Source organism: Danio aesculapii, chromosome 15, assembly GCF_903798145.1.
Source record: "Danio aesculapii chromosome 15, fDanAes4.1, whole genome shotgun sequence".
Classification (NCBI taxonomy): Eukaryota; Metazoa; Chordata; class Actinopteri; order Cypriniformes; family Danionidae; genus Danio; species Danio aesculapii.
The window spans coordinates 498,424-522,418 of NC_079449.1; the positions used below are offsets into that span (position 1 = coordinate 498,424).

The window sequence follows — 23,995 nt, forward strand, 5'->3', positions numbered from 1 at the left end:
ATGGGTTGTGGCTGGAAGGGCATCCGCTGCGTAAAACATTTGCTGGATAAGTTGGCGGTTCATTCCACTGTGGCGGCCCTGATTAATAAAGGGACTAAGCTGAAAAGAAGATGTTCCAGCATTTACACGGATGTAATAATTACATTGTTGTGTTGGCAGGTGTGTTTGTCTGTGTGTGTCTGTCTCTCTCTTCCTCTCATTACACCTGCAGGCCTGTCCTAGCTACGCAGGCGACGTGCCCTGGGATTGGAGGAGGTTACCCAGGGCGTCCTTTAAAAAGGAACAACAGGCGAGAGAGCGAGTTAAGTTGGCGTGTTGTTTTGAATTGACATGATAAAGTTATTTCTGTTGCCAAGTTGTTTTCGTTGATTGTGTTTCCCGTGCTGTTGTGTAAGTTTTGACTTTGTGTTGGATATCCATCCGGGTTTCCCCTTCCTATTATTTTGTTTTTGTTTGTTGATTATTAATATTGTAAATATTTACACAGTAAGAGGCAGTAGGGGTGGACGCCACACTTTTCTTTTTGTAAATATTGTCACCTATTTTAGTTCTTAGTCAGGGAGGTAGGTGTAGATGTAGTATTTTTAGTTCTGTTATTTTATCAGGTGTAGTAAGTTTCATTTGGGTTAGTGTGTGTTTTTGTTTATTATTTTTCTGTGGGTTCACTCCGAGGTAGTTGGCTTCACTTTTTTTGGTTTTTATTGATTAAAAAAAGAAAAAAGACAAAAAAAAGGCAAATAAAGAGACCTTAATCAAAAGGGTCATTAAAGAGAGTTTTATTTGTCTGCTGTTTTTTATGTTGTGGCCTTGACCCTAGACCAGGGTCATAACAACATTGACATCTTATTTGTTAGAGCCACATAATTCAGTTCAACTCAACTCATGTTTATTTCTCTGACGCTTTTACACTGTCGATTGTGTCACAGCAGCTGAACATAGAAGTTCTGGTAAACTGAAAGTGTGTCAGTCCATATAAAAGATATTGTAGGAAACTCTGTCATATATCAGACGTGTGGGTGTTGATCAGAGCTGAAGCTGCACTTCTGCGTTTTCATCAGGTCTTTCACAATGCAGAAACTGGAGCTGTCTGTTAGAAACCGTTTCATTCGCAACCCATGTGGAGAAACACACACACACACACACACACGCACGCATAAAAACCTTCGCTAAACACTGCTGATGTGTGTGTGAAGAGCTGCAGGATTATCAATGATGACGAGTCTCCATCAGGATCATCAGGTGAGCTGAACATGCTTTTCTTATTCAGAGTTTCTGTCTTGTTTCTGGTCCAAAAGTCTACAAACTCTGAAATCAAGGACAAACACAGAATATAGTCTCGTTTTCAGAAATAACGAGTCAAATGAAGGGATCTCCCCTTAAAACAAGTAAAATAATCTTGTTTCAGCTTGAAAATGTCATTATTTTGCTTGTTTTGATGGAAAACTGACTTCATTTTGACTCGTTATTTCTGAAAACAACACAATGATTCTGTGTTTGTCCACAAAAAGCTTCTTGATTTCAGAGTTTGTAGATATTTGGACCAGAAACCAGACTTAAGTCATGTGCGGAGTGTGTAAGAGCAGTGTTTATGTGCACATCCTCACACCTCTGGCTGTCCTGCAGACGCTCAGACACAGAAAACTCACTGCTGCTGATGATGATGATGGTGGTGATGAAGGGAGGAGTGTGGTGAAGCTGCAGAGTAAATGGAACACCGTCCGTGAGTAGAGCTGGTGTTTACACTCATATTTACAGCGCACACGTTTACTTTTGCCAAATTTGCGTGTGTGCGTATATATGTGCATGTATGTTTGTGTGTGTATGTGTGCGTGTGTTAATGCACGTGTGGTCACATGTATGTGTGTGTGTGTGCATATGTCTATGTGTGTTTATGTGCATGTATGTTTATGTCTATTTGTGCATGTATGTGTGTGTGTATATGCTTATGAATGTGTGCTTGTGTATGTGCATTTATGTTTGTGTGTGTGTGTGTGAGTCTGTGTGTATGTGTGTGTATATATGTGTATGTATGTGTGCGTGCGTGTGTGTGCACATGTCTGTGCGTGTGTGTGTATGTATGTATGCGCATGTATGTATATGTTTGCGTGTGTGTGTGTATGTGTGTGTATGCTTGTGTGTGTATATGCATATGTGTATGTGTGAGTGTGTGTATTCGTGCATGTGTGTTCACATGTATGTGTGTGTCTATGCATATGTCTGTGTGTGTGCATGTGTGTGTGTGTTCATGCACGTGATCACATGTATGTACGTGTGTGTGTGTGTGTGTGTGTGTGTGTGCATATGTCTATGTGTGTTTATGTGCGTGTATGTCTATTTGTGCATGTTTGTATGTGTTTGTGCATGTATGTTTGTGTATATGCGTATGTATGCGTGAGGTTGTGTGTTCGTACACATGTATGTGCGTGTGTGTGCTTATGTTTGTGTGCATATATTTGTGTATATGTATGTGTGTGTTTGTATGTATATGTGTGTGTGTATGTATGTATGTATGTATGTATGTATGTATGTGTGTGTGTGTGTGTGTGTGTGTGTGTATGCGTATGTATGTGCACATGTGTTCATGCACATGTATGTGCATGCGTGTGTGCATATGACTGTGTGTATGTATGTGTGTGTACGTGTATGCGTGTGCATGCATTCATGTGTGTGTATGCAAATGCGTGTGTGTTTGTGTGTGTGTGTGTAGATCTGTCTGGGGTGTGTGTGTTGTTGACTGTCTCCCTTATTAAGTTGCTGGATGCCTGCCACTCCTCCTCCTCTTCCTCCTCCTCCTCCTCTTCCTCCTCCTCCTCCTGGGTTGTGCTCAGCTCTGAATCCTCCATCTGGGACTGGTGGTCAGTGTGTGTTGTGCTGTCCTTCACTGTCCTGCAGGTGGCGCTCTATTATCTACCTGTCGGACCGGTGAGTCGACACACACACACACACACACACACACTCCTCTAGTGTGTTTGATCAGTCTGGGTTATTCAGTTTGTGTTCGTCTACATGCAGGAGACAGAAGGGAAGATCGGCCCCAACGGAAAACCATTAATATACAAACTCAACGGTACGAGACACACACACACACACACACACACACACACACACACACACACTGAAGGACTACTGCATACCGATGAACTGCCATAACTGTGTGTGTGTGTGTGTGTATGTGTGTGTGTGTGTGTGTGTGTGTGTGTGTGTGTGTGCAGGTCTGTATGCGTTCTCCGTGACCCTCCTGCTGCTGCTGGGTGTGTGGTTCTGTGGTGTTCTGCGGGCCGCCGCCGTCAGCGAGCGCATCTTCTCTCTGATCAGCGCTGGAGCCGCCGTCGCTCTGATGCTCAGCCTGATGCTGTTCCTGAGCCCTGCGCGCACACACTCCTGCACACACGTACACTACGACCACACAGGTACACACACTCAAACATACTCATAAACACACATACATTATGACCGCACAGGTACACACACACTCAGAAACATACTGCACCAACACAGGTACAGCTGCACACACATATACAGACACACACACACTCTTTCACAGCCAGTCTAAAACATACACACACATATCACATACAGACACACACTCTCTCTCACATGGTCAGTCACAAATACACACTCACATGCGCAGACACATCCTCACTTTTACACATTCAATCAATCAAGACACACAAACACACACACATGTCATCTGTGTGTGTTCCTCAGCGAAGCCGCTGCTGCAGTTTGTTCTGGGCCAGAAAATGGATCCTCGTCTCGGCCTCATCGACGTCAAACACTTTGTGATGGTCAGGATTGGGTTCATCGGCTGGGTGAGTGTGTGAACGCTTCTTCTGAATCAAGTGTGTGCAAACGGTTCTTCTGAATCAAGTGTGCAAACGATTCTTTTGAATGAAGCGCATACAAACGGTTCTTCTGAATGGAGCGTGTGCAAACAGTTCTTCTGAATCAAGTGTGTGCAAATGGTTCTTCTGAATCAACTGTGTGCAAACGATTTTTCTGAATGAAGTGTGAGCAAACAGTTCTTCTGAATCAAGTGTGTGCAAATGGTTCTTCTGAATCAACTGTGTGCAAACACTTCTTCTGAATCGAGTGTGTGCAAACGGTTCTTTTGAATCTAACACATGCAAATAGTTCTTCTGAATCAACTGTGTGCAAACGATTCTTCTGAATTGGGTGTGCAAACGGTTCTTTTGAATCTAACACATGCAAATGGTTCTTCTGAATTGAGTGTGTACAAACGGTTCTTATTAATTTGGTGTGCAAACGGTTCTTCTTAATTGAGCACATGCAAATGGTTCTTCTGAATTAACTGTGTGTAAACAGTTCCTCTGAATCAAGCTCAAGCAAACGGGTCTTCTGAATCAACTGGGCAAATGCTTCTTCTGAATTGAGTGTGTACAAATGGTTCTTCTGAATCTAGTGCATGCAAACGGTTCTTCTGAATCTAGTGCATGCAAATGGTTCTTCTGAATCAAGTGTGTGCAAACAGTTCTTCTGACTCAAGTTTGTCCAAACGGTTCTTCTGAATCTAGTACATGCAAATGGCTCTTCTGAATCAAGTGTGTGCAAATGGTTCTTCTGAATCGAGTGCATGCAAACGGTTCTTTTGAATCAACTGTGTGCAAACGGTTGTTCTGAATCTAACACATTTCTTCTGAATGCAATTTGTGTGTGTGTGTGTGTGTGTGTGTGTGTGTGTGTGTGTGTGTGCAGGCAGTGATGGATGTGCTGTATCTGCTGTCAGCTGTAGAGATGGAGGGATCTGTTTCTCTCTCTCTGCTGCTCGTTGTTGTTTTTCAGCTCATCTACATTCTGGACTTCCTCATCGACGAGGTCAGTTATGCAGAGCTGTGTGTGTGTGTGTGTGTGTGTGTGTGTGTGTATGGGCGTGCATGCGTGTGTGCATGATGTACTTCAAACTGTCCCCTCTGCTGTGTGTATGATAAGCTAATATATTGATTAGGGATCAGTGTTGACCACTAAAGAGTTCACAGAGGAGCCCATCGGCTTCATCATGATTCTGGGCGAGTTCATCTGGATCCCGTTCTTCTCCAATCTTCCTGTTTACTTCCTGCTTCAGAGGCCCAATCACATCCACTTCCTGTCTGCCGTGCCCATCTGTCTGCTGTTTGGTGAGAATAATCTTCATTAATCAAACATCACATTTACAAAAACACAGATGTAAATGTAAATAAAAAAAGAAAATCCAATCAGAACAGACTTCTCCAGCTGACCAATCATAACAGAGTTGCCTTATGGAAAAGGGAGGAGCTTACAGAGCTTCAGAACAAAACTGATTCAAATGAATCATATCAGAATTGCTGCAAAATGATTCTAATATTAAATGCATCTCTTTACATTATTTCTGTAACTTTCCTGTACAAATATCTAAATGTTCTGAACGAGCAGCTCATGTGGGACTTGGAAAAATATCTTCTTTGCTGTGCTTCAGTGTAAACCGTTGTTCATATAAAAACTGCCTGATAAACATAGTCTCTCAAAACAAAGAGTCGACTCTGAATCACTTTAACGAATCGTAATGTTTTTTATTATTTTGCCTGATCACATGATCAAAGTGATTCATTTGCATAATCCCCGCCCACATGTGACATACAGCACTCTGAAATGTCCATTTCAAAGACATAAAAAGTGTATGATAACGAAATAAAGAGTCTGGTCTGAATCACTTTACTGAGTCGTTTAATTTTCAACACAATCAAAGTAGCTCATTTGCATAATGCATGCCCACAACACTATTAAGTGGGCATTTTTTAAAAAATCCAATCAAAACTGACTTGGCCAGCTGACCAATCAGAGCATAGTTGGCTTATGGAGGGGGAGGGGCTTAAGCTTCAAACTGATTGATTTTGAAATCATTGCAAAATCATTCAAATATTTAATGCAAACAATTAAACCTGATTTTGGGGACTCCAATACAATATTAGGACACTTTAAAAATACCATTTACACCCCTGTGATTATAATATAGTTATTCAAATCTACTGACAGGTGTTGGCTTCCTGATTTATTACCTGTCCAACGAGCAGAAAGATGGTTTCCGCAAAAATCCAGATGATCCGGCATATGCTGGTATGTGTATCATCGTCATATTCTCATCCTGATTTATCTTCGCTCCATATAAACACAAATACAGATCAAGAACTGAACTTTACTCCTAACACATTATATTCAGACAGCAGTAATGAGAGTCCCACATAGAAATCTGATATATGGCAATATTTGCTAATAACAAGTAGAACATACAAGATCATATCTGGATAACATGTATATTAAATATGTCATTCATGCAAAATATATTTAGAAATTTGGCAAAAAAGCCACTTTTATGTATATTTTTAACCACAGGAATTACAAATATATCCATGTGCAGTACAGTGAAATATAATAGCTATAATGTTATATATGTGTTCATATTTGAACATAGGATTTGTAAATGTCCATTTTAAATATGTGTTGCATATAACAAATATATATGTTAAATCCAAAATGATCTTGTATGTGATCTCTTTAATTTGCATATATTTCCATGTATCAGATTTCTATATAGGATGAGTGTGTGTGTGTGTGTGTGTGTGCAGGTGAAATAGTGATCTCTGTCTCTCCTAAAGGTCTGAGCACAATCCGCAGCCCGTCAGGAAAGAGTCTCCTGGTGTCGGGATGGTTCGGATGGGTTCGACACCCTAACTATCTAGGAGATGTGATGATGATGTTGGCCTGGTGTCTGCCCTGCGGTACGCCTGTGTTTATCAACAATCCCTGCAGCTTGGAAAACAGTCCGAATATTCATTTTGATAGTTTTTTTATCTGACAATGGGTGGATTATTTAGGAATTGCAATCATTTACTAACTACAAATTACATAACAAATCGAGTAGTCTGTAATATAATCTGAAAGATTACACATTTATGGTAATGTAATTGAATACTTTTGGATTACAATTAGATTATTTTTATTATAAATTTAGGGTAACATAATCAGTACTTTTGAGTTACATTTAGATTACTTTTATTATACATTTATGGTAATGCAATCTGACTATTTTGGATTATATTTAGATTACTTTTATTATACTTTTATGATAATGTAATCTGAGCACTTTTGGATTACATTTATTATACATTTAGGGGAACGTAATCAGTACTTTTCAGTTACATTTAGAACACTGTTATGGTAATGTAATCTAACTACTTTTGGATTACAATTATATTACTTTCACAATTGGGGTGACAATCTGGCTACTTTTGGATTACATTTAGATTACTTTTATTACACATTTATGCTAATGTAATCTGACTATTATTGTATTACATTAATCATATATTTAGGGTAAATTAAGTTAACTACTTTTAAAATACAATAACATTGTTTTCAATAAACATTTATGGTAATATAATCTGACTATTTTACGATTACATTTAGATTACTTTCATTACACATTTATGCTAACATAATCTGACTCTTTTTGAATTATATTTATCATATATTTAGAGTAATGTAATCAGAGTACTTTTGGATTACATTTAGATTATTTCATTACACACAAAGAGTAATGCAAATGATCTACTTTTGAATAACAATTACATTAGTTTTAATAAACATTTATGGTAATGTAATCTGACTACTTTTGAAATACATTTAAATTACATTTATCATATATTTAGGTTAACGTAATCAGAGTACTTTTGGATTACATTTAGATTATATCATTACACATTTAGGGTAAGGTAAAGAACTACTTTTGAATTAGTTATCTTATTTTTAATACACATTTATGGTAATGTAATCTAACTACTTTGGGATTACATTTAGACTACTTTAATCCACATTTAGGGTAGCATAATCTGATTACTTTTGGATTACTTTTATCACCCATTTATGGTACATTAATCTGACTACTTTTGGATTACATTTAGATTACTTTTATGGTAACGTAATCTGACTACTTTTGGACTACTTTCATGCTAACCCTTATTTGACGTCATATATATTGAATAATCTTGTGCTATTTTGACTGATAGAAATAAAAAATATCTTTAAACTATAGAAGCATCGCAAACCTGAAGAATCACTAATGTATATGAGCGACTGATTTATTATGAAACAATATAAATGCTAAAAAGGTGAAAATTAACAACTTACTGGTGTTGTGTAAATATGTAATCATGTAATCCTTAAAAAGTAACTGTAATCTGATTACGAGTATTTTAAAAGGTGTTTTACTCTAATTACAAGTACTTTATTTTTGTAATCTGATTACTTGATCTATATTCGCTACTACCAAGCTCTGCCAGTGTATAAATTACTTAACTGGTTTGTTTTTGTCATCCAGGCTTCACCAGTCTTTTGCCGTATTTGCCGGCACTGCAGTGTTTTCATTTACTGAGGCAACGAGCCAATGAGATTGAAGAATCCTGTATGAAGAAGCATGGAAACGCCTGGCAGGAATACTGTCGCCGAGTGCCGCATAAACTGCTGCCTTATATATACTGAACTCTCTGATGATGTCACAGGATAGTGCTGTAGAACATCTACAATTTTATTAAATCCATACTTAATATACTGATGATCTGCTATTGTTGCTCTAAAATGGTCATGGCTTTTCTGGTTTAAACCCTTCAGACTTTCAGAAAAAAATGTGAAAGTATATTTCCCCTGTACTTAAAGCTTATATTAGACCAAATAAAAAGAATAAAGAGGAGGCATGGTGGTTCAGTGGTTAGCACTGTGGCCTCACAGCAAGGTCACTGGTTCGAGTCCTGGCTGGGTCAGTGTGTGTTTCTGTGTGGAGTTTGCATGTTCTCCCCATGTTGGCGTGGGTTTCCTCCGGGTGCTCCGGTTTCCCCCACAGTCCAAACACATGCGCTATAGGGGAATTGATCAACTAAATTAGCCGTAGTGTATGAGTGTGTGAGTGAATGAGTGTGTATGGGTGTTTCCCAGTACTGGGTTGCAGCTAAAAAGGCATCCACTTTGTAAAACTTATGCTGGAATAGTTGGTGGTTCATTCCACTGTGGTGACCCTGATAAATAAGGGACTAGGCTGAGAAGAATGAATGAATGAATGAATAGAAAATAATAAAAAAAGTTACTAACCTTTAATTAAATGCACACCAGGTCAAAACAGCTGCACTTCAAAAACAATATACCAACACGAAATTAATAATACAATTATACAAACGATTGATCTTTACCTGAAGTTTCTTCTGAAGGTTACAAACTTGAATAACATTTTAGCTTTAATTTTCAGGTTTTTGTTTTATAGACTGCCCATTATTAGAACACACTGTACATTATAACAGTGACGTTTAATAAAATAGTTCAACCAAACGTAATAATTCTGTTGTGTTTCAAACATTTTTATGAGTTAACACAAAAGTAGATATTTTGAAGAATGTTGGAAACCTGTGACAATTTGTTTTTTTCTTCAATGGAGGTCAATTACTACAGGTTTTAAGCTCTTCTTTAGTGTTCGACAGAAAAAAAAACTCATTGGAGCCACTTGAGGGAGAGTTAATAGTGATTTTTGTGTGAATATTCACTTTGATTTATCTAGACCTTTTAGATTTATTTACAGTATTTAAGCTAGTACATGATAAGTAGGCCACACAGAATCTATACATGCAGAAATCTGCTGATATTTTAGCCCATTATTAAGAGTATTTATTTACTTATCCAAATATTATTTTAATTATATATACATTTATATTTATTTAGTTTTTACAATAATTTCAGTAACTGTATTAACTGATATGCAAATGTTTATCTGATTTATTTACAGTAGAGTTGGTAAAGCAATATATTCTCACTTTTAGTAGATATATAATGATCAAACAAGTGGATCTAATTGGATTTGCACTGTAAACCTTAAAGTTAAAAAGTTATTAGGCTAATTTGTATTTAATGTTTTAATTATATATTATATATTATATTATATATATCTACACATTTCTGTATAGAAATAGCAAAAATCATGGGTTAGACTCTGATTGACTCTGATAAGTAACTGTAATTAGATTGCTTTTAAAAAGTAATCCCTATTTTACCTTAACCAGAAAGGTAATTTAATTACAGTTACTAGTTTTTTTTTTTTTTTGTAACTTATTTAACCCAGCACTGGTCCTGAGTAACCCAAAGCTGTGTGTTGAGAGGTAAAGTCTAGAAGGGATACGGCTGTGGATACACACATCAACATATACGCACTCATAAAACGCAATTTAATGGGTAATTTAATTATGAATATGAATAATACTCGCTATAATTACTGTTTTAACATTACCGTGAGGGTTTTGGTGGGTGTTGACGTTAATAAAACACAAATAATGCATAAATAATATAAACGAATTCTGTATAATTAGCCTATTGTTTTTACATTGCTGTGAGGGTTGGGTAGATGTTAATAACAATTTATTGGCAAATTTAATACATATTAATAATAGTATAATTACTGGTTTACATTACTGTGAGGGTTAAAGCAGACGTCAGTTACATACAATTAATGGCTAATATGATAAATAATACTCGTTAACTTCCGGCCGCGGCTGTATCCCTTCTAGCAACAGCCGTTGAGGAGCAGAGGCGCGGTGTATGATGGGAAATATCAGCCATTTCGCCTCAAACTCTCTTCAAGCAGCAGAAACCGCCGCAGTTTAATAAAACACGCTTCTCTATCAGCCAACAGGTGAGTTTCTTTCGGCTACACACTTCGCACAGCACCGGGGACAGTATCAGGAGTCGATCTCTCGGCGGTCGGTTAAAAGCAGCATCGTTATCGTGAGGTAAAACCGCGAAAAAGCGCCTCGATCTGCTGTGAGGATCTTCGTCGAGCGCGCACTGCGTCTTTTTCGCGTTCATTCGATGAATTAAACTCAATCTCACACTTTTCCCCGCTGTCATTTACTCAGTTAATAGCACTAAGTGTGTGCTACTGATTTATGGCGGTAAATGTGGTTTATGTTGATTATAACACGCTTTAAATCGCGTAGTTTGGTCGAAGCGCGTTAAACAGCTATTTTGCCTCTTCTCTCAAATTTCAAGCAGCCATTATGTCATCTGTCCAGTGGGGCGGGGCTAGATATACACTCTGAGCGCTGATTGGTGCGGCGTAGCTGAAGCCCCGCCTGATTGGTCCATAAAGCGTGTTTATAGGCGGGGAACATGTTGATTGATTGATGTCACTTAAATCCATGGGAAGCCCCGAGAAACTTGTCTGACTGAATGAGTCAAACTTCAGTGTAAACAAGAATGAGAACAGCACAGTACACTACTTTACTGTAAAACACACACTCAAACGCTTACAGAATACAACATTTGAACATTTATAATCGCTCTTTAGTTCATCCAGGGACATTTTCATTGATATTTGTTGTCTGAAATGACTTTAAAATGATTTTGTGTCCTTTTTTTCTCAAAACATATATCATTATTTGCTTTAAATCTTGCTGTAGAAATGCACAAATATCTTCTAAAATTGTCCTTTGAACCACTGAACTCGCTAAATTATCTAGGGACTGGTTTATTTTTATTTTTTACCTTGTTATATCACGTATTTACTCTTTAAATGTGAATTTACAAGCTACATTTCAGAAATATTGTCTGGTCTTATTACTTAAGTGTAATAGAGCATCTTCAGGGGTAATTTTAGTCAACAAATAGTATCTATAAACAAGAACTGTTTTATATAAAATAAAAAAATTGATAAAAATTATAATGGTTTATATTATAAATCTAATTGTTTAAAGATTAATTAAAATACAAGCAGTAAAAATAAAACATTCACATAGATAAATATAGTTAATTAAATGTAACGGTGAAAACAAATGTATTAAATGAAATATTTAATACAAGAATTTAAATACCTTTCATATAGTAATTTACGCACATTTAACTTCGTATTACCTTTCGCTATAATAATTTGTTTATACATGAAAAATTATTACGATGTTTTAAAATGACATGTTGGGTGTCACTCGCATGCTAATGATAATATTTAGGAGTCTAAAAGATAATAAGCATCTAAAAGATAAAAAAAAACAAATTTAGAGTTGCATGTTATCATCATGGATTATGAATATAGTAAATTACCCTAATAATGAATTACCATCTGATGGCTGGTCGTGTGTGTGCTGTCAGAGCGTTGTTATTGTTACATGTATTATTTCATGTGTGTGTTGTGTTGATTTTCAGGTGAGTGTGTGTCAGCATGGCCCGTACTAAGCAAACCGCCCGTAAGTCAACTGGAGGAAAAGCTCCTCGTAAGCAGCTGGCGACTAAAGCGGCTCGTAAGAGTGCGCCCTCTACTGGAGGAGTCAAGAAGCCCCATCGCTACAGGTGAAGCTCAGCTGTGACTATTGCATATATGATTATCATGATAATAGTATATTATATATCGTCATAACGATATGGATGCTGCATATAGTATTACAATAACAATATGGATATTGCATGGTTTCTGCTACAATTATTAATTCATGACGGGGCGCCACACCATAATTAATCCCGCCACAGCTACATTACAGCTTCTCATTCAAAACATTCAGTCGTTTTTTTTTAATAGCGTGTGATAATCGCACCAAAACGTATTAAAAGGTGAGTGAATTATAACAGCGTGAACTTCTCTGTAACTGTAGTAGTGCTGTGTGTTATTTGTAACCCTATAAAGTGACATGCTGACTGACTGACAGGTGTGTGAGGCTAGCAAACACGACGTAGCTTTCAATTAAGTTGAACACGATTTCCATAATTATACTTTATAGATAAAGGTCTATGGTTCTGCATAGGGCTGCACGATTCTGGCTAAAATGTGAATCACGATATGCTCGCTAATCTGTAAATGTAAAATGAAGGTTAATATTGGTAGGCTATTAATATTGTTAATAATATTAGGCCTGTGTGTAGGTCTACTGTTGGTTAAAATGCAAAGTTTTGTATAGTCATTATGGTGGACTTGATCAGACTTGTCCTGTTTGTTAATTCACAGTAAAATGACGACATCAGAATAAACTATTGATAATTATAAAGTTGAATTATTATGTTAAGACATGTGCTTGTCATCTGTCATTGACCGCATTATTAGTCCATTTGTTTTCACTGATAAAATCAGACATTTGTCATTATCAGATTCACTCTTGCATTATATTCAACATTATATATAGGCTAGAGTAGTTATACTGACCCAGTAAACAACACTTTGTGTTCGCTATAAAAGTAAAACATATCTAATGCTTGTGGTAATCATGACTCTATAATGTGTTATGATCATTTAAATGACGTGCACGCCGGTGCCTGTGTGTGTGAGTTTAAGCCAAACAGTGAGAACAGCGCCTACTAGGGTCAGAATACGATCATCACAGAATTTGGTGTAACACCAGATTCACGTTCACTCATGGCTGCCGTCACTCTGAGAAAAACACACACATGCAAATCATTCTTTCAGCACGACTCTCAAACGATTGCTCTGTGCAACAAACTGAATGTTATTGACAGCTTTATTACCTGTTATTCACAGCATATGCAGGCTCTGTTCACTACAGTAGTCGTGATTGGTGTGCACGCGTGTGTTCTTGGTAGTCAAACAGCTCACGGTCACCTCATGTGTGATTTCGCAGCCGTGAATACATCATTACATTTAGACAGGAATGGGTGAATTATACCTTATAAATACACGCTGTGACACTTTTAACACCATTTAAAGGTGTCCATGTAGCTGTGAAGACTTGTGCGACCGCCTTTACTCTTCTCCCCTGACCTTATAATTGGCTGAATCGTAGAAAAGTTGAATTAAGATCATGTGTAGGAATCGAGATCGTGATCTTTTTTGATTAATCGTGCAGCTCTAGTTCTGCATACAGTGACTTGATCTTGCTGGAGTTTATAGCCGTTTCACTTTACTTCAGGACGCATTAATGCCGCTCTGTAGGTCTATTGGAGACATTTATAATATTCCTAGCAAATGTATTAAATGTTGGAGACATCCTCGTCACATAAACGCTCTAAATCACACTTCAGCATTTATTTGAGAGCGCAGAAGATCTGCACTTGAGCTGCGTATATTTGAGGGCGCGGAAGAAGTTTTGTTCATGAACAGAGGAAATCGACGTGCAAGCAAAGAGATTCACATGCTCGTATTACATAAATACGATCTCGACTTGTAATACTGCGCTTACAACATTTGTCATTGAAATAATGCCTAAGCAGTTGGTAGATCTGGAAAAAATCCTAGAGGAAACACTGTATTGCATAGATTATTATTGCGATAACTATATGGATATTGCATATATTATTATAATGATGTGCATATTGCATATGTTATTGTTGTTATAACAATATAGATTAGCATGTATGATTATTGTGATAATTATAAGGATGCTGCATATATTATTATCATCATAATGATATGGATATTGCATTAATTATTAACACAATAACGATTATTTTTCTATATGTTGTGCAGCCATAGTCTGTAACACATAGAGCTGTGTTAACACTGTGTGTGTGTGTGTGTGTGTGTGTGTGTGTGTGTGTGTGTGTGTGTGTGTGTGTGTGTGTGTGTGTGTGTGTGTAGGCCCGGGACCGTGGCTCTGCGTGAGATCCGTCGTTATCAGAAGTCCACTGAGCTGCTGATCCGCAAGCTTCCCTTCCAGCGTCTGGTTCGAGAGATTGCACAGGACTTCAAGACTGACCTGCGTTTCCAGAGTGCTGCCATCGGAGCCCTGCAGGTCTGACACACACACACACACACACACACACACATTTGATTGATTTATTTATTTCCCCATTCATATTCAGTGTTTTAAAGACTAAATGTTTGCAGTTTTTATTGGTCAGTAATGATATTTTTTTAATATCATTACATAAATGATTTATCGCTAATAAAACTCACATTTTTAGGTAAGTCATTAAATCAAAGGAAATATCGTTATCACATATTGCTGATTTTCCCAGTATCCTGCAGCCCCAATAACCATGAACTATGGTAGTATCTCAGACACTCAAATAATTTCTGTGGTCATGTGACTCATGTATGTATATGTGTGTGTGTGTGAAGAAGTGTTTGCCCCCTAAACCTAATAACGGGCTGGGCCACAATTACTGTAATCAGGTGTTTTCCATAACTCACAGTGAGTCTTTCCAGCACTGTGCAGGATTTTTAGTCCACTCATTTCTGCAGAATTACTGTAATTCAGCCCCATGAGAGGGGTTTCATCCTTTTTAAGGTCATGCTTCAGCATCTCAATAGGATTCAGGTCAGGACTTTGACTAGGCCACTCCAAAGTCTTCATTTTGTTTTCCAGAAAAGGGTTATTATAGTAACCATTAAATGAAATCAGGTTTTTGTCCTCCTAGTCTCCTCCACATCTCCTCCTCCTCCTGTTGTAGTTCAGTGGAGTGATATGGAGCTGTAATGCGCTCTAAACCTGCCGGAACTACTTTAGCTGAAATGAGACTCATGTTTGTGTGTCTGTATGTGTGTGTTTTTAGGAGGCCAGCGAGGCGTATCTGGTGGGTCTGTTTGAGGACACTAACCTGTGCGCCATCCATGCCAAGCGTGTGACCATCATGCCCAAAGACATCCAGCTGGCGCGCCGCATCCGTGGAGAACGAGCCTGAGTCTCTCACACACTCTCTCTTTTCTCTCTCTCTATGTGTGTGTCTCCTCTCTCTATATTAGTGTTGTTGTTGTTTTTGTGCTCCTCCTCTTCTCAGTACAGGAGCTTTGGCCCTCAGGATGATAAACTACAGACACTGAACATCATTTCTGCTCTTTATTCTGAACATAACGGACTGGTTTCAGGTGCTAAACTCCTCACTGGATGCGTGCGTAACATCATGTATCGTTTGAGTGCTTTTTATTCGATTGATTCTCATTTGTTTTTCCTGAGAAGCACAGATCGGCGTTTGCGATTTCAGTGATGCATGCTGGGATCGTGTCCTGCTTCTGATTTTGATGTTTGTTTTGTTTATGTGTTATTGATGAGCATATGATGTAGCAGCAGACGACAGACTGTATCTGTTTTATACCATTTGATATATTTCTTCTTGAGTTGTTTAGTGAGAGGTTATTTAGCTAGACACTCGCTCAGGTTTTTCTACACCCTTTCATGGTTTTTATCACGAGGTGATTATGTTTGCTTTGTTTTTGTAAGTGTGTAAGTCTAAAAACAAATCTTTGTACTACACAAATAGGGAATTGGACAATAAATTGGTGTTGAACTGTTATTCGGTGCTCTCTTTTTTACACAGGATTACTCCATCATTCATTTTATTTTCGGCTTAGTCCCTTTATTAATCAGGGGTCGCCACAGCGGAATGAACCGCCAACTTATCCAGCATATGTTTTACACAGCGAATGCCCTTCCAACTGCAACCCATCACTGGGAAACATCCATATACTCTCATTCACTTACATACACTACGGACAATTTAGCGTACCCAATCCCCCTATAGCGCATGTCTTTGGACTTTTGGGGGAAACCGGAGCATCCGGAGGAAACCCACGCCAACACGGGGAGAACATGCAAACTCCACACTGAAACACCAACTGACCCAGCTAAGGCTCGAACCAGTGACCCTCTTGCTGTAAGGCGAACATGCTGCACCACTGTGACGCCTATTAAAGGGATAGTTCAACCAAAAATAAAATGTAATATTTAGTTTCCAGTGAAGAAGATATTTTGAAGAATGTTCGGCACTGGCAACTTCCATAGTAGGTAAAACAAACACTGGAAGTCAATGGCTATTTTCCCCAGCATTCTTCCATTGTGTTTAACAGTAGAAAGAAACTCAAATAGGGTTGTAACAAGTGTAAATAATGACACAATGTTTATTTATTGTGTGAACTGTCCCTTTAAGAAAGCAAAGAAGTTTAGTTTTGTTTTCATGTTGACTTCAATAACCTAAATATTCACCGTGAGTGTGAATCTCCTTCAAAGTTCAGTGTTATTCTTCCACTATTCATCCAAACCGGAGCACCCGTAGGAAATCAAATCACTTTTATTGTCACATCATCAGCAGCACCAAAAAAAAAAAAGTGCAGCCGAAGCTGATTGGACAATATTTGCATAAACACACCCCTGAGTGCAGGATGAGTCATCAAAAATGTTGGTCGTTTGTTTCCACACCAAAAACAGGATTACACTTCTGATAATGAAAATGTAATTTCAATAATAACATTTAAGAAATAATATTTAAATATTGTTTATTATGAAATGAAACAAATATAAAATGTGGTTTTAGCAGATGTGGTTACAATAACAAAAGATAATTAAAATAGAAATGGGTTAATATTGCTTTGACTGCATTAAAACAACTGTTTACAACGCATTTTATATTATATTTTACAAATTATATGAATGAAATACAAATTCATTAACATAAAAAAAACTAATGCACAATAACACTAAATGTATTTCTACTATGCAAGAAGGGAATTATAAAACTTATTCTGTGTTTTTTTAAACAGGATTACACCTGTAATAATGGAAAATAAAGTGCATTAATTTATAAAAGAATATAAATTTATTATACTTATCAAAAAATAACACATTTAAACAAAAATAGTAAAAATGAAAACAGTAAAATAAGTAAGGGATAAAACGATAAAGGTTAAATAAACGAGCATACACAAATATTTATAATATTTAATAATATTTAGATAATTCCAAAGTTCCACTAATCTAATTTATATAATATACCAGAAACTAAATATTTTAATACAATTTACACATATTTCCAGTGTTAATGTTTATGACAGTAAATGTTTATGAGTGAATATATCTAGCTTGTTGGGTGTCAAACAGGTTTTCAGGTTCCTTGTAAATCATACTGGATTATAAAACAGTAAATTACCATAATAATAAATTATATCTTATCGTCTGTCTGCTGTCAGGCGGTGATGGTGTGTTTACTGTCCGATAATATGACTGAAATCTCAATGTTATGAACTATTATTAAGTATAAATGTGTTGTGTTTTGGTGAGCGCCGCGTTGCATTGTGGGAGCCGCTGATTGGCGCATTTCCGCTGCCATTGTGCGCGAGAGACGGTAAATAACACTGAAGCTCAAGTAAAAACACTCAGAAAAACACCTTCAGCGCAGGTAAGATCGATATAATAGTGTGTATGAGGAAGAGTGTGAGATTTGGCGGCTGTTTGAGTTAGAAATTGCGGGAATCTGCGGTTCTCTTCGGGATTATTCGTGTTTTCTGTTTCTGTGAGAGAAACTGAAGCGCGCGCTGCTCGAGATCCAAACATAAAACACACGGACATTCAAAAACGCTTAAAACACACTCAAAAGCCTCGTGTCCTGCTGTAAACAGGCGAAAACGCTTCCCCGGGGTCTCCTCTTCGGTGTCCGGGTGCGGCTACCGGGTAGAAATCAGTGTTTCGCGCTGAAATTGTCGAAGTTTAGTCGTTAGTTCGTATCTTTTCTGCCTCAGTTTTCGGTGCGCATCAAACAGGCGCCATGATGTTCACAGCTGAGGGGCGGAGCTTGCGCGTACCGTCTGCTCGATTTCTTGCGATCTGATTGATCGACCTATGAATATTAATATAAGAGGATGGGCTTAGAGAGTTGATTGACAAGACGATCTCGCTGTTGTTTGAAGCGCTGAAACCGAAATATGTGTATTAGTTATTTCAAAGCGTAATAAAGCAAAATGTATAGAAAATAATCAGATTTTGACAAGAAAAACAGTTTGCATTGACCCTGTATTACTCAATTATGGTTGTTCCAGTATGAGACTATTTTCTAGATATTAATGTTTAAAATTTTTACCAAAAATTTTTATTTATTTTATTATTTTGTATTTATTTTATTTGTTTTGTTAAGATGCTTTTATTATCATTGCTATTATTTTCCAGTATAGATTCAGTTTGTTTAATTTATAACATGTTTGATGTTGAAAGCAATAATAATAGATTGATAGATAGATAGATAGATAGATAGATAGATAGATAGATAGATTTAAACAATAGATAGATAGAAAGAAACCTTAACATTTCTTTCTTAGTCATTTGTGCCAAAAAAGGTGACCATGGAAAATGAAGCGAAAACTAGTTGACTAAAAATGATTAACTTTTTTTAATAAAATGATAAAACAAGCACGTGGCAATCGAAACTAAACATTTTACAAATATTTAAAATATGGCTTTATTTACAATATTGAAGGTTTTGCATGTAAATGATGAATAAATCATTTGTCAAATTCGTTAGTCTTTAAACCGGTCTTCATCCCGTGCCTAGTTAGTGTTAATAATTTATGTGTTGTTGTGTTGATTTTCAGGTGAGTGTGTGTCAGCATGGCCCGTACTAAGCAAACCGCCCGTAAATCGACTGGAGGAAAAGCTCCTCGTAAGCAGCTGGCGACTAAAGCGGCTCGTAAGAGTGCGCCCTCTACTGGAGGAGTCAAGAAGCCCCATCGCTACAGGTGAAGCTCAGCTGCTGACGCATATGTTATTGTCACGATAATGATATAGATATTAAATATATAAATATCACGGTAACTATATGGATATTGGAAATAATATTAATGTGATATTGATATTATTGCTTGCATGATAATCGCCATAACTATATGGATATTGCATATATGATAAGACTAATAGTGATATGCATATATTATTATCACCATAACGTTATGGATATTGTATATATTATTATTGCGATAACTATATGGATATTGCACATATTATTATAATGATGTGCATATTGCATAAGTTATTGTTATGATAATAATATAGATTTATATGATTATTGTGATAATTATAAGGATGCTGCATATATTATTATCACCATAATGATATGGATATTGCATTAATTATTAACACAATAACGATTATTTTTCTATATGTTGTGCAGCCATAGTCTGTAACACATAGAGCTGTGTTAACACTGTGTGTGTGTGTGCAGGCCCGGGACCGTGGCTCTGCGTGAGATCCGTCGTTATCAGAAGTCCACTGAGCTGCTGATCCGCAAGCTTCCCTTCCAGCGTCTGGTTCGAGAGATTGCACAGGACTTCAAGACTGACCTGCGTTTCCAGAGTGCCGCCATCGGAGCCCTGCAGGTCTGACACACACACACACATTGGTCAATTCATCTTTATTGTTATAGCACTTTTACAATGTAGATTGTGTCAAAGCAGCAAATAAATAATTCAAATAATAAGATTGCTCAATAGCTTTAGGAAATCTTTGATTAAATGTTTTGATCCAGTTCAGATGTTGTCTACTTCATATGAATATACATATACACTGTAGTGTGGAAAAGTGTTTGCCCCCCCTCACTGATGACTTCTTGTTTTTGCGTGTTTGTTATAATTTAATGTTTCAGATCATCAAACAGATTTAAATATTAGTCAAAGATAACACAAGTAAACACATACAGTTTTGAAATTATTATTATTAAAGCAAAACAACACAGAACTACATAGCCCTGTGTGAAGAAGTGTTTGCCCCCTAAACCTAATAACGGGCTTGGCCACAATTACTGTAATCAGGTGTTTTCCATAACTCACAGTGAGTCTTTCCAGCACTGTAAAGGATTTTTGGTTCACTCATCTCTGCAGAATTACTGTAATTCAGCCCCATGGGAGGGGTTTCATCCTTTTTAAGGTCATGCTACAGCATCTCAATAGGATTCAGGTCAGGACTTTGACTAGGCCACTCCAAAGTCTTCATTTTGTTTTGCAGAAAAGGGTTATTATAGTTACCATTAAATGAAATCAGGTTTTTGTCCTCCTAGTCTCCTCCACATCTCCTCCTCCTCCTCCTGTTGTTGTTCAGTGGAGTGATATGGAGCTGTAATGCGCTCTAAACCTGCCGGAACTACTTTAGCTGAAATGAGACTCATGTTTGTGTGTCTGTATGTATGTGTGTTTTAGGAGGCCAGCGAGGCGTATCTGGTGGGTCTGTTTGAGGACACTAACCTGTGCGCCATCCATGCCAAGCGTGTGACCATCATGCCCAAAGACATCCAGCTGGCGCGCCGCATCCGTGGAGAACGAGCCTGAGTCTCTCACACACTCTCTCTCTTTTCTCTCTCTCTCTCTCTCTCTGTAGTTTAGTGTGGTCGTTTCTCTGTTTTTGGCAGCAGACTATTAGGGTACTTCCTGTTTGCATGTACCAACCTGTGACTGATCGACCTCAAACACACACACACACACACACACACACACACACACACACACACATAAATAAATACGAAGACAAACACACACTTTCTCTCTCACACACACACACACACACACACACACACACATAAATAAATACGAAGACAAACACACACTTTCTCTCTCACTCACAAACACACACACACACTTACAAATAAACACACATACAAAAAACGAACCTATAGCTCACACATGCTTTCTATCTCTTTATTACACATACGCACACAAACAGGCATACATGCACAACTAATAAAATCACATGCACACAACACTAACACACAAAAACACACTCACACATGCTCTCCATCTCTCTCTCACACACACACACTCTGTTTTTACTATTCCGGTATTTATAATGATTGGAAAGTAATAATAAAAAGGTAAAAAACAGCAAAGGTTTTCTTTTCTTGCAATTCTGAATTGATATCTTCACCGTTTTGCAAAACAAAATGAGTTTACGTCTCATTAATTGAGTTTAAATCCTAATTCTGAATTTAGATCCTGCATTTTTGACTATTTTCCTGCAAAATAAAATGAAAAAAGGATGATAAATCTCTCAATTAGGAAGTCATATCTCTATTTTCATGTCATTAAATTGTTGTTTTTCAGAATTGCAAATAAAGTCTAAATCATAATATTTTCATAATTCTTCACGTTTTTATTCTCTCATAGACGCTGCAACTCATATTTGTAAGATTCAGACTCATGATTATGAAATAAACGTCCATGACTGAAGCTGAAGATGTAATAAACAGTAATGCGTTTAGCAAAAAGAATGTCAAATTAGAGTATAATTAATACACCTGACAACTATACAGGATTGCATACTGAGCAACAAATCTAACGTCTATATGACTGCACTCGAATAAACATTACCAATAAACATAATGTAATGCAAGCCCAGCAGAGAGAGTAAAGCACTGATTTGAATGAAACAGTCGGGGCTGAAATCTGCATTTAGGGCTTCACAGGTCCTCATGCAGGGTGCTAGATCAGCCCTGACCCCTCCTATAATCCCCTGCACCTCCATCTGTGTGTGTATGTGTGTGTTTGAAGTCCATCTGCACAGGGATTTGTATACAAGTCCGAGCATCTCTCCAACAAATGTTTGTTATTGCAATATTAAGAATCACTTTGAATAATTAATGACGTCTGTTTGTGTTTAATCATTCATATGAGGCTTGTTTCATAGATCCAGAGCATATTTTTGAAGAGGAGGAGGTTCTTATAAGATATTTCTACACCACGGATCTTGTTTATTTCCTGATTTGATGGGAATCTGTAAACTGGGCTCGATGCTGTTTTTCGGTTTCGCCACGTGATTAATTGTCTCTCGGAGCAGAAGTTTGGTCCCTTCATGATTCCTCAGGCACTCATTGGAAACGTTAATCCTGCTCCGTTTGCTTTTGTTGATCAAGATTTCAGAGTTTGACTACAGAACATTCAGGTGTTTCAATAAACTGATCTTTGTAATTTGACATTTCTCTTAATTGCGTAATAAATGGATGTCTCACACACTCTTCTGCTTTTGTTTTTCTGTTGTTGCACTGAAGAGGGTTAATATTGAATTATTATCACTCATGTTATGGGATAAAATGGGCTCTTTGCATTTTGGTTAAGTGAATTAGCATGGCTAAAGAGCAGAATATGACTAATGTTACTCATTTCAGACATTTTTCCATTCATTTTCCTCTAACAAGAATGAAAAACAACAAATGTGTTATTACAGTGAGCTAAATAATGCAAAATGCTTAAATATTTCTCAGAATTATGACTTAACTTACAATTTGGACTTTTATCTCGGAATTTTGACTCCTAATCTCAGAAATCTGACTTTAAATCACACAATTGCAACTTTATTTATCAAAATTCTGACTCCCTATCATGTAATTACACCCATTTCTCAGAATTATGACTTTATAACTCAATTCAGACTATCTGAGTAGTTTGACTTATTCTCAGAAATCTGACTTTAAATCACACAATTGCAACTTTATTTCTCAGAATTATGACAATTTTTTTCCAAATTATGACTAAATAACTCTCAATTCTGACTTTTAATCTCAGAAATCTCACTTTATATCTCACAATTACAACTTTATTTAATTTAATTATGACTTTTTTTCCGAATTATTCTCAGAAATCTGACTATATATCAAGCAATTGCAACTTTATTTTTTTTATAATTATGACTATTTCTCTGAATTCTGACTTAATATCCCATTTTTATCTCAGACTTTTGACCTAATTTCAGATATCTGGCTTTATATCATGCAATTGCAACTTTATTTCTCAGAATTATGACTTAATAACTCTCAATTAAGACTTTTTATGTCCGAATATGTGCTTCTATTCTCAGAAATCTGACTGTATCACACATCTGCAGCTTTATCTTTCAGAATAAAAATTATTCCTCAGAATTTTGACTTTTAAGCTTAGATATCTGACTTTATATCATGCGGTTTCAACTTTATTTCTCAGAATTCTGACTTAATAACTAAATTTTGACTTTATATCACATAATTTGACTTTTAAGCTGAGAAATCTGATTTTAAAAATTACGCAATTGCAATTTTATCAGAATTATGCCTATTTCTCAGATTCTGACTTAATAACTCTCAATTCAGACATTTTATCTCAGAATTTTGACTTTTAAGCTCAGAAATCTGACTTTATATCAAGCGATTACATTTTTATTTCTCAGAATTATGCCTATTTCTTAGAATTCTAACTTTGTAACTCTCAATTCCGAATTTATGTCAGAATTTAGGCTTTAAATCTAAGAAATCTGACTTTATATCAAGCAAT

At 36.8% G+C, this 23,995-nt stretch overlaps 3 protein-coding genes across 4 annotated transcripts; all 3 read left to right on the plus strand.

Annotated features, from left to right (window-relative positions):
- The first annotated feature begins 1,131 nt into the window (after positions 1-1,131).
- si:ch1073-429i10.1 (delta(14)-sterol reductase TM7SF2) lies at positions 1,132-9,255 on the plus strand. The gene is made up of 11 exons (XM_056473653.1): positions 1,132-1,239; positions 1,624-1,720; positions 2,708-2,922; positions 3,013-3,067; positions 3,213-3,410; positions 3,709-3,812; positions 4,717-4,836; positions 4,967-5,135; positions 6,013-6,093; positions 6,633-6,755; positions 8,354-9,255. The coding sequence occupies exons 1-11, from the start codon at positions 1,210-1,212 to the stop codon at positions 8,512-8,514; spliced, it is 1,353 nt and encodes a 450-aa protein (XP_056329628.1). The 5' UTR covers positions 1,132-1,209; the 3' UTR covers positions 8,515-9,255.
- Positions 9,256-10,614: 1,359 nt separating this feature from the next.
- LOC130241475 (histone H3.3A) lies at positions 10,615-16,239 on the plus strand. Its single transcript, XM_056473259.1, has 4 exons — positions 10,615-10,702; positions 12,208-12,351; positions 14,585-14,738; positions 15,502-16,239. Exons 2-4 carry the CDS (start codon positions 12,224-12,226, stop codon positions 15,628-15,630), a joined length of 411 nt encoding a protein of 136 aa, XP_056329234.1. The 5' UTR covers positions 10,615-10,702; positions 12,208-12,223; the 3' UTR covers positions 15,631-16,239.
- Positions 10,652-22,704, plus strand: LOC130241474 (histone H3.3A). Of its 2 annotated transcripts, none has more exons than XM_056473258.1 (4): positions 10,652-10,702; positions 19,304-19,447; positions 19,930-20,083; positions 20,900-22,704. In XM_056473258.1, the coding sequence occupies exons 2-4, from the start codon at positions 19,320-19,322 to the stop codon at positions 21,026-21,028; spliced, it is 411 nt and encodes a 136-aa protein (XP_056329233.1). In that variant the 5' UTR covers positions 10,652-10,702; positions 19,304-19,319; the 3' UTR covers positions 21,029-22,704. The 2 variants fall into 2 exon arrangements, with proteins under 2 accessions (XP_056329233.1, XP_056329232.1); XM_056473257.1 differs by lacking the exon at positions 10,652-10,702 and adding an exon at positions 18,012-18,117.
- The last annotated feature ends 1,291 nt before the right edge of the window (positions 22,705-23,995 follow it).

What these genes read in the sequence shown, in the direction of transcription:
- LOC130241475 (XM_056473259.1), top strand. Translation starts at nt 12,224, where the DNA reads ATGGCCCGTACTAAGCAAACCGCCCGTAAGTCAACTGGAGGAAAAGCT. An exon ending in AAGAAGCCCCATCGCTACAG is followed by an intron (nt 12,352 to 14,584) that starts GTGAAGCTCAGC and finishes GTGTGTGTGTAG; the next exon opens with GCCCGGGACCGTGGCTCTGC. An exon ending in CTGCCATCGGAGCCCTGCAG is followed by an intron (nt 14,739 to 15,501) that starts GTCTGACACACA and finishes GTGTGTTTTTAG; the next exon opens with GAGGCCAGCGAGGCGTATCT.
- LOC130241474 (XM_056473258.1), top strand. Translation starts at nt 19,320, where the DNA reads ATGGCCCGTACTAAGCAAACCGCCCGTAAATCGACTGGAGGAAAAGCT. An exon ending in AAGAAGCCCCATCGCTACAG is followed by an intron (nt 19,448 to 19,929) that starts GTGAAGCTCAGC and finishes GTGTGTGTGCAG; the next exon opens with GCCCGGGACCGTGGCTCTGC. An exon ending in CCGCCATCGGAGCCCTGCAG is followed by an intron (nt 20,084 to 20,899) that starts GTCTGACACACA and finishes TGTGTGTTTTAG; the next exon opens with GAGGCCAGCGAGGCGTATCT.
- si:ch1073-429i10.1 (XM_056473653.1), top strand. Translation starts at nt 1,210, where the DNA reads ATGATGACGAGTCTCCATCAGGATCATCAG. An exon ending in ATTAATATACAAACTCAACG is followed by an intron (nt 3,068 to 3,212) that starts GTACGAGACACA and finishes GTGTGTGTGCAG; the next exon opens with GTCTGTATGCGTTCTCCGTG. An exon ending in GCCCATCTGTCTGCTGTTTG is followed by an intron (nt 5,136 to 6,012) that starts GTGAGAATAATC and finishes ATCTACTGACAG; the next exon opens with GTGTTGGCTTCCTGATTTAT.